Source organism: Miscanthus floridulus, chromosome 8, assembly GCF_019320115.1.
Source record: "Miscanthus floridulus cultivar M001 chromosome 8, ASM1932011v1, whole genome shotgun sequence".
NCBI classification, from domain to species: Eukaryota; Viridiplantae; Streptophyta; class Magnoliopsida; order Poales; family Poaceae; genus Miscanthus; species Miscanthus floridulus.
The window spans coordinates 173,205,895-173,216,170 of NC_089587.1; the positions used below are offsets into that span (position 1 = coordinate 173,205,895).

General features: G+C 44.9%; 1 protein-coding gene across 1 annotated transcript; it reads right to left on the reverse strand.

The window, feature by feature from the left end:
• Window positions 1–955: 955 nt before the first annotated feature.
• Window positions 956–7,442, reverse strand: LOC136477550 (serine/threonine-protein kinase Nek6-like). Its single transcript, XM_066475751.1, has 14 exons — window positions 7,339–7,442; window positions 7,121–7,272; window positions 6,934–7,000; window positions 6,575–6,640; window positions 6,393–6,439; window positions 6,228–6,273; window positions 4,735–4,815; window positions 4,591–4,633; window positions 4,449–4,495; window positions 3,984–4,065; window positions 3,830–3,879; window positions 3,649–3,722; window positions 3,516–3,567; window positions 956–3,431 (listed from the first exon to the last, which is right to left on the reverse strand). Exons 2-14 carry the CDS (start codon window positions 7,204–7,206, stop codon window positions 2,574–2,576), a joined length of 1,599 nt encoding a protein of 532 aa, XP_066331848.1. The 5' UTR covers window positions 7,207–7,272; window positions 7,339–7,442; the 3' UTR covers window positions 956–2,573.
• Window positions 7,443–10,276: the final 2,834 nt, after the last annotated feature.

The window sequence follows — 10,276 nt, forward strand, 5'->3', positions numbered from 1 at the left end:
GACCTTTAAAATTTGGGCCGTCGATTAATGTGAATAGCGCTTCGATTCGATTATGATTCCCGCATCATCAATCTAGGCGAGTAATGAAATACTAGCAAAATAATAATATCTCCTCTCGCAAAAAAAAGCAAAATAATATCCCCGTGGTTCATTATAAATCCCTGTGGGTCATTACGCACTCCATCTGCTGTAAGGTTATATAGTTGGATTCACATCAATTCACATATGTTGAGATGGATTGGATGTGGATTGAGGTGAATATCGGTGATTTTAACTTGCGCACATCTCAGTAAAAAAGCTCTAATCTTTTCGCTGAACATGCGCACGCGCATAAAGCAATAGAAAGACATTCGGATGGACCAACGGAGGAGATGAGTGCGGCGTTCCCCTCTCTTTTCTCTCCTGCCTTCCATGCAGAAGCACCCAAGTACAGAGAGTCGGAGCCTCTTGCTTCCAAGCACGGCAAAGGCTCCTTCCACGACGGCCCGTTAGCTTCGCTAAAAAAACGAGCTGAAATATTGTTCTGACTGATTTGTTGTGAGAGAAAAACACTGTTGCGGCTAAAAAAACCAGCCAAAAAGTACGTTGCTGACAAGCCTGTCCACGAAAGGGGGTTGATCCACGCACAGGAATCAAGACAATGCAGAGGTCGGTTGCCAGCCTCTTACCGCCCGACAGCCAGGGTATGATAGTGTTGTTGAATTATGCGCTACAGGTTTACGTACTTTGTAAAAAAAAAGGAATCTTGGGAATTATGCGCCAATTTATTCGTACTTTGGAAGTTTGTATTCTAACTCAGTGACTCAATATCAGGATTCCGAACATCTGTTCCTTGTACATAGACAAGTTCCCGCTATTCACTGAATCTAGTATATTTCCATTTAACTTAACATTCAGTAATTCCAGTTAGTAGGCATGTGTCCAACAATTTACAAATCTTATGAACATACTAAGCAAATAGAAATGAAATCGGCATGATTTCTATTATTTCTTGAACACTTGTAGAAGCAGACAGGATGCCCATGCTACATTGTACATACAATAAATAAAAAGTAGTCAGCGCTCACAATGTCTGGTGCCATGTAAAGATAGCCTCCGTATTCAGTAATTAAGCACGACGATCTTGAATTCTGGTGAAACTATATGCACTCTCGAAATGGCACTCGAAAAACAAAAATCCTCAAATCGATCTACTCCTGCTCTGCTCCGGGAGCTTCGTGCAGAGGTTGAGGAGTCACTCTACTACTCTAGAGCATCGACTCTCTGCTGAACTATGTTCAGATGATCCAACTCTGCAGGCGCGCTCTACGTGTGCGCCAATTTCAGTGTGCTAGTTGAGATAATCTTCATGGCAACAGATTTGATCGTGACCTCAGAATGACTGGGGAAGGAAGAACATCTCTTTGAAACTGTTTCCAGAACTTCCTAATGGTCCAAAATGCTTAGGCTTCGGCCTAGTACAATGGACCGAAATCAGACTTCCTAATGGGCTACTAATAGCCCAAGCCGGAAGAACAAGGCTGGGGCGGCTCGTCTGCCGTCGCCGGCTCGCCGCCAGCCAACGGGACTGCGTTCTCATCCGTGTTCCAGTTCCAAGGCGAGGCATCAGCGATCCATTCTGGGGCACTGTACATACAGCCGCAGCCAGGGATGCTGCAAGTTGATCGCAGCCCTCCCTGGTGGCTGGTGCGCTGGAGCAGTCATGGGATGGGTTGTCACTTGTTAGAGGGAACAAGGGAAGGATAGCTTGGCCCTGTCTTGGAAGCATAGCACAGGCAGTACAGCACAAGCATAATAACGGAGGAGATGGCAGATGAGCGCGGCGTTTCCTATATTCCCTCGTGCATTGCAAAATCACCAACTACAGAGCCTCTTATCTTTCTTCCAAGCACGGCAAAGGCTCCTTTCCACGGTGTTGCTGAAGGAAAAGGGTGGCAAGCCTGTCCAGAAAACGGGGTTCGATCTACAGACAGGAATCAAGACAGGACAAGATCACACTCGAATACTCGATATGTAGAGGTCCGTTGCCAGCCTCCTAGCGACCGACAGCCCGGATATGATGGTCTTGTGGAATTCTGCACCACAAGTTCACTTTGTGACATCACATCTTGAGGCAGTGCCCATTTTTTATTGTACATACACTGGATTCTAGTAATTCAGTAAACTCGACATCAGAATTCCAGAACTAACCTGTTCCTTGGTTCAGCCTACCGGCAGCTGTTATGCTTCCATTCAGTAATTCTAGTTGGTATGGGCTGAGGAAGGTACATGTGGCCAACGATTTACAGCTCCAATGAACGTACTAAGTAAACAGAAATGGATCGGCACGATTTCCATTATTTCTCCCAACACTTGCAGAAGCAGACATTATGCTCATGCTACATTGTACAATAAATAAATAAGGCGATAAATAAATAGTCAGTGCTCACAATGGCTGCTGTCATGCAAACCATATACATCAAGAAAAATAAAGCTCAAGCCTCGGTAAGCACAGCAATCTTGAATTCTGTTGAAGCTATGTACACTCTCGAAATGGCACTCGTCGAAAAACAAAATACTCAAATGAATCGCTGTTACAGAAGCTTTGTTGGGGACTCTCCAAACTTTGGTGGAGTCATCAGGCTCTTGGTCAGCCATATTGCCGTCTCTCTGGATGACACGGCTCCTTCACCGAATGGCCGAAGAACACCTGCGAGCTCATCGAGCCTCTCCTGCTCCAGGAGCTTCGCGCAGAGCTCGAGGAGTGACTCCAGAGCATCGGCTCTCTGCTGAACTATGTTCAGATGATCCCACTCCGCAGGTGCACTCTCTGCATGTGCCAGTTTTAGTGTGCTAATTGGTGATGATTCCTCTGTTATAGTTGTGTCACACAACTCTGGTTTTGATGGCGGATAAGAGCGTGGCTTCACATCCTTCTTTTGTTCCTGCACTACTCCAATTGTCAATTCCTCATTTGGTATTGGTGCTTCGTTAAACTTTTGATTTGAAACAGTGACTGGGGCCTCCTCTTTTACATTACTGGTTCTTATAGCTTTAAGACGTATGGTCGCATCAATCTGTCGATCAGTTGTCGCCATCAAGTTCTCCGCTGCATGCTGAAGTGATAGAACATCACTGTTCTGCTGTTCTTTGCTTCTGGCATCAAGATCCACCGGCATTTGCAAAATCAAGGCTTCCTGGGTACCAATAGTTGATACGTCTGAAAAGTTCGTGGAGCTGTCTCTTGCTTCCACAGTGTGCTCTGCTGCAGTTTCTAATGTTTCATTGGATCCATTAGCTTTGACAGGTTGCTTTCTGCCACTGCTTGGCTTCTTTGGTTGCTTGTCTACCAGGTTACTTTTGTTGGGTTTCACTGGAAGATAGATTGGTGAACAGCTGCACGATTCAGCCAGATATGGTTGCAGATGTGGATGCCTCAGCAGCTCCCCAGCCTGTAAAATTTTCAGGGAATGTTAACCTTGTGTCGGCACCCTTGAGGCCTTGACTGAAAAGTTAACTGACTTTTTTAGACTTACAGTAGGCCTATGTTCTGGATTTTTCCTTAGCATGCTCTTCACTATCTGCTTCCTGGGGAAGAAAGGCTCAAGTTTAGTAGATGTTTTCTAATCTATATAATTGGGCAATCACAAAAATGAGATTACAACTCACAGTGCTGATGAGTATATCGGGGGCATTGGAGATATTGAAGATCTATTTATTTTGTTGACTAATGCTGCCATGTCCTTCACAAACAACAAAGGAAAAATGTTTCATGACTTTCCAAGAGACCAAGACACATGCATACATGTTGAAGTATTGTATCATTTGGCTGTGTTGTATCAGCACTTACTGTAGCTTTAAATGCAGGACGGTGTGCTAAAATCTCAAACATACAGCAACCTGACGGTACAAAGAAGCAAAGTATCCAAAGATGTTTAATTCTGTCATACATCATAATACAATAACAGAAACAAACTTTAAGAGACGTAGCATGCAGAGCTCACCAAGTGACCATATATCGGATTTGTATCCATAAGGTATGTCTACTAGTATTTCTGGGCACATATAGTTTGGGGTTCCAACAACCTGAAATATTGCAGATATTTAAATTACCAGTGACAAGGCATTATGGGTTTTGTCAAAACATTACTCTACGTTATTGGGTGGTTAGGATATTCTAGTGGGAATATGCTGAAATTGTGCCGACTATTTTTCAGAATGGCATTTTCCTTTTTTTTTTTAAGATCAGTTCTAAATAATGTCACAGAATATCAAATGCCATACAGACATACTGGTGACAACATCAGGTAGAATTTACTGCTGTAAATATATGTTAGTAATTCAGTGTGGGAACATGACTCATGGAAGAGTTGTGTTCAGTTTCCTAATTCCTACCCAGAAATGTGTTTTTGCCAGCATTATTTACTGATTTGCATTAAAAATCCTTGAGTGAAAAGGGTGAATCCTACCGACGAGGCAAGGTCCTCCATGAGCAGTTTCGCCAACCCAAAATCAGCTGTCAAAGAGATGGTAAATTATTATTCACTCGTGTAAAAAAATACATATTATCTGATAAAGACAGACTCAGTAATTCATCACTTCACATCTTACCGAGTCTGATATTGTTATCCCTTGTCAATAAAATGTTGGAACACTGCAGGGCAGCAGGAAAAGAGGAAAATGTTAAGTGACACTGATAAGATACCTGATGAAATAGTCCTATGAACCTGTGGGAACAGACGAATTTGTTTCTACCTTGAGATCACGGTGCAGCACGCGGTTGCAGTGCAGGTAGTCAAGGGCGAGGAGCAACTGCGTGAACCACCGACACACCCTCTGGCATCACGGAAGTACCAAGAAGGCAGAGGTATGAGTTTTGGGTGCGGCTGTAATTAATTAATTAATAAATACTACTAGCAGTACGATTTCATTTACTTATCACAATTATAGTATTGTTTGTTCATAGATATCGCCTTGCCAGATGGGACATCCTTTGTCTTCCAAAGGACCAAGGAGGATTAGGTATCCTAAATTTACAATTGCAAAATAAATGCCTTCTAGCCAAATGGCTGGTTAATCTTCTAAACACAGAAGGCATATGGCAATCTCTTTTACGGAATAAATACCTAACCTCCAAGAGCCTAACTCAGGTGGCAGCCAAACCCAATGACTCTCATTTTTGGAGAGGCCTCATGCATATCAAAGATGAGGTGCTGGCTAATGGTTCATTCGATATTAAAGATGGAACCAACACTAGGTTTTGGGACGACACATGGGTAGGAGATAAGCCTCTGAAAGTTAAATATCCATCTTTATATAATATAGTGCGGGAACCTCATGCAACAGTCTCAAAAGTGATGACTACTAGCCCACTAAACATCTCTTTTAGAAGGGCTCTGGTGGATAATAAACTTACAGAATGGCTTAGTTTAGTAACACGGATCTCAAATGTCGCATTGGTGGAAGGTTCGGATTACTTCAGATGGAGTTTAACCAAATCAGGTTTGTTCTCTGTCCGCTCAATGTATCTCTATCTTATAGATACACAAACACCTTTTCGTCATAGGAAGATCTGGAAGATAAAAATTCCTCTAAAAATTAAAATCTTTCTTTGGTTCTTGCAAAGGGGTGTCGTCTTAACCAAAGACAACCTCGCTAAGAAAAATTGGAAGGGGAGTCAAAAGTGCATCTGCTGTAATGGGAATGAAACTATCCAACATTTGTTCCTAGACTGTCCCCTTACCAAAATGATTTGGAGGATTATCTTTTTTGCTACTAGTTTGACCCAACCTAGATCAATCAGCCACATGTTTGGTAGTTGGCTGACTAATCAAAATAAAAGGATTAGAAATTTGATTTGGGTGGGGGTGGCTGCCATGTTTTGGGCTATCTGGAGATGCCGTAATGATGTTGTTTTTAATCAAATGAAATCTAACTCTATTATGCAGGTAATTTTCAGAGGAGCGTACTGGTTACGCTCTTGGGCCCAGCTGCAGCGTGATGAGACAGCCAAGGACGCGCTCTCAACGATGAGCAAGAAATTGGAAATTATTGCTTTAGAGATATCCAATAAAGGATGGAAACATTTATATTGTTTGAACTAGCGTCCTGATCGATCTATAAGACTATGGCTTTCTCATTTTTTTTTCATCCAAAACTTTGTAATAATGGGCTGTGTACATCCTTGGATGTAGAGGCCGGATATTTGTTTTATCCATTATCTAAAAAAAAATAGTATTGTTTGTTACCTCTTCTGAGAATAGGATGCCCCTTGCCTTCTTGATCCTCTCGGCCCTGTGGTTCCAGTGAGAGTAATTTCAGGACATTATATATGCAGTTAAAACTGAATTCCTCACCGAGAAGTTATTTATTACAAAGGAAAAGGAAAACAGAAGTTGGGGGTGGTAGCTTACATGTCCCCTCCTTCGCAGTAGCTTGTGACAATGCAGACGGAGGTCCCCTACAACCACCGAATAAATCCAATTTTGAGTTCGCAGTCGACGCGGCAACGTGCGGGCGGGAATGGGGAGCATTATTAGTAGTTCATTAGGATTGGGCAGATTGAATTTCGCACAGGAGGAATGTTTGTTTGTACCTCGTCCACCCATCCGTCCTTGTACTGGACGATGTACGGGTTGCTGAGGCTTGCCATCAGGGACATCTGCGGCAGCAGAAAAGGAACAGCCAGAAACGAAGAATAAATCGGGTGCGAATTTGAAGAAAACACCGAGTTCCTTTTGGCCCCGTCGTCGACCAACAATTTTCATTTTACATGTTATTACTGCAGCTGGAGCCGCCGCCGCGTCCAGCGTCCTGCTGGGTGCATGCGTATGCAGGCCGCATGGACAACATCGGCGAAGCAGGGCATCTGGAACGACTCTGCTTGGTGCTGGAGTGGGGGTGGGTGGGCGAATGAATCGGAGAAGGGTTTAGTAGGGTGGATGCTTATGTTACCTCCTGGTAAGCGGTCCGCTGGAACTTGTCGTTCTGCTTGGAGAGGCGGATCTTCTTCATCACGTACCTGCGCCGGAGGGGGCAAGCAACAACAGAGCGAGGAATCAGGAACCGGAGCACGTCGAGGGAGCAGAGCAGAAGGGAATCGACGACGCCGACGTGTGAATGTGAAAAAAAGGAAAATCACCTCTTGCGCTCGGCCTTGTGGAGGACGAGGTAAGCTGAGCCGTATGCGCCCCGGCCGATCTGCTCCACCACCTCGTACTGCTCCATCGCCCGCACCCTCGCTCGTCCGCCTCTGGCTTTCTCTCTCTGCTTGGAAGAGGAGGAGGAGGAGGAGGAAGAGAAGAAGAAGAAGAAGCGGCGTGGTCTGGTCTACTGCGGCCGTTGCGAGAACTGGCGACCGGGGTGTGCGTGAGCCTGCTTGGCGTGAGGAAAGGAGAGAGGAGTCCGTCAGTGGGATGAATGATGGCGCCGCGGGGGCCTCGTGATTATTTGTGCGTGCGCACGCGTGTGGCGAGGAGGGAACTGGGCAGGAAGGCGACTAGAGGCGAGGCCGGGCGCGCGGCAATGATGGCGCGCGGCCGCCCTGCCGCTCTCCCTCTTCTTGCGCGTGTGTCGTGTCGGGTAGCCTGTCCGCCGGGGCGGGCGGGAGACCAGAGACGCGGAGACAGACGGGGACGGAGACCGGCCAACGCAACGGGTACGGGACGGGAGGGGACGTAGTAGGAGGCCGCGGGGGCTACCGACGTTGCTGTTCCCTGCAGGCAGCGAACAGCAACGTCGACTCACGGTCACGGGGGGGGGGCCTTAATTGCCTCGCTGTGCGCGATTAGCTTGGCGATCACCGATCACGAGTGATTAGACGGAGGTCGGAGGGAGTGGTGGTTAAGGCAAGCGGGCAGGCAGGAGTGTTTTGCCGTGTTGGACATGCAACTGACCAAACTCGTATGGTACGTACTAGCGATTGTTTTAATCATCGTCATCAATGGGCTGATGCATATGTTTGGCCTCTCCCTCTCCCTCTCCCTCTCCCTCTCCCGTGCTGACGCGCTGCAGCGTTGGCTGGACTGGAGTAGTACAGATTAGTGGTCGCGTCGGTGGGGTCCCGCCCTGGCCCTTGTTGGCCCCTGGCGGTGAGGGATGGGCCGGCCCTTTCTTTCCTTTCCCACGTCTCTCTCTTCGTTCTTTTTTAAATTTTGCTGTGCTTATTAGTAGTATATGTCAAGGGACGGAGGTCGGAGGGGCTGCTCACTCACTGTTAGTGCGGTGGTGGTGGGGTTGACGGGTTGGCATGCTTTTTCCTTGTGACAAACTGAGTCACCGGAATGGATTGCAGTATTCCCCCACTTGCACACACCAAGGCCGCTCTTCATGGAAGGGAGTACTCGTCGTACTCTCCCCACGCTAGTGCAAGTACTAGTAGAGACTGTAGCCTTTTCGCACACCAAGTGCCCTGTGCCCGCTGGCCGTCGACAACTGTCACTGTCTCCGCGACTACATGTCTATGTAAGAGCCAGTTTAGTTCCATCTCATTTTGCCAAATTTTTCAAGATTCCTCATCACATCGAATCTTTGTACACATGCATGAAGCATTAAATATAAATAAAAAATAAAACTAATTACACAGTTTAGACGAAATCCACGAGACGAATCTTTTAAGCCTAATTAGACTATGATTGGACACTAATTACCAAATAACAACGAAAATGCTACAGTGGCATTTCGCCAAAAAATTTGGCAACCAAACATGCCCTAAGCAGCAGCATGCCATATTTTGCCTAGGCGGGGCAAATTTTACCGAGAACCGAACCGGAAAATAAGAACCGAATCGAATTTATCGAGAACCGAAATCTCGGTTCACTGATAGGTTCCTATTTTCTAAGAACCGGAATTTGTTCAGTTAATTCGGTTCCTCCCTTCGATTAACCGAACTAACCGAGGAACCGAACTCTCGCCTCCCGGAGACCCGGAGTCCCGACGCCCCCCGCGACGGCCGACCTCCTGCGGCGCCGCATCCCCGCCCAGAGTCCGGCGCGCCCTCCCGAGTCGCTGATTTTTTGGAAGCCGGAGTTGATCAGTTAGTTCGGTTCGGAATCGGAACCGAACCGAACAAACCGAAGCTGAACTTCGTCGGTACCAATTTTTTGGAAGAACCGGTCGGTACCGATTTTCATGGGAACCGAAGAACCGAGGAGCCGAGGATTCGGTTCGGTAGTACCGAGTGCCCGGGGCTAATTTTGCCCACAGCAACGTTCAAGTGACGAGGCCTTTTCCTCGCAAAAAAAAACAAAATAAAAAAAACTGACGAGACCTTCTCTGCTAGATGCATGTGCTTCGCTTCAGCAAGGCTCCGTTCGGCTGGCTAAAACTTGCTGAATTGGCTAGAAAACACTATTCTGGCTGAATTGTTGTGAAAAAAATACTATTCTAGCTGAAAAAATAAGCTAAATAGTGTGGATTATAAGGTAAGCCGAACGGAGCCATCTAAGATGGCCTCATACCTCCATGCTCCCTCCGTTCTGTAATACAATATATTCTAGCATTTAAAATTTATCATCAAATATAATATATTTTAGAGGACAAAAACTAATTTTATATTAAATACTTTCCATTTATCAACCAATCACCACTAATTATTATTGTCTAATTTGAAAATAAAACGAGGATACACGTGTCTTTTATGTTCTACTTAATTTGTCTTAAAATTCCTAAAATACACTATATTACAGTATAGAGGAAGTACTAATTTAATTAATTAATAACTACGGCGCTGTAATCCACTGGGCACAGGCGCTCTGTGTTTATTTCCTCCTCCTAAACTTTAACCTCTATCACATTAGATGTTTGATATATGTATGGAGTATTAAATATATACTAATTACGAAACTAAATGCACAGACTGAGACTAATTTACAAGACGAATTTTTTTAATTCTAATTAGTTCATGATTTGATAATGTTGTGCTACAGTAAACATGTACTAATGATGGATTACTTAGCTTTAGTAAATTCGTCACGTGGATTATTAAAAACTTATATAATTTATTTTATTATTAAACACTTGACGTGGCACCTCGTGTAATACGACACCCTGAAGCCTATAAATTTAAACACTCGTCTGTTCCTCAGGCCTTGTTTAGATCACCTCCAAATTCCAAGTTTTTTCACTCTCTCTTCATCACATCAATTTTTGGACACATGTATGGAGCATTAAATGTAGGTAAAAAAAATAACTAATTGTATAGTTTGGTTGTAAATCACGAGACGAATCTTTTAAGCCTAGTTGGTCCATGATCGAACAAAGTTTGTCAAATACAAACAAAACGTACTACAATGTCTAG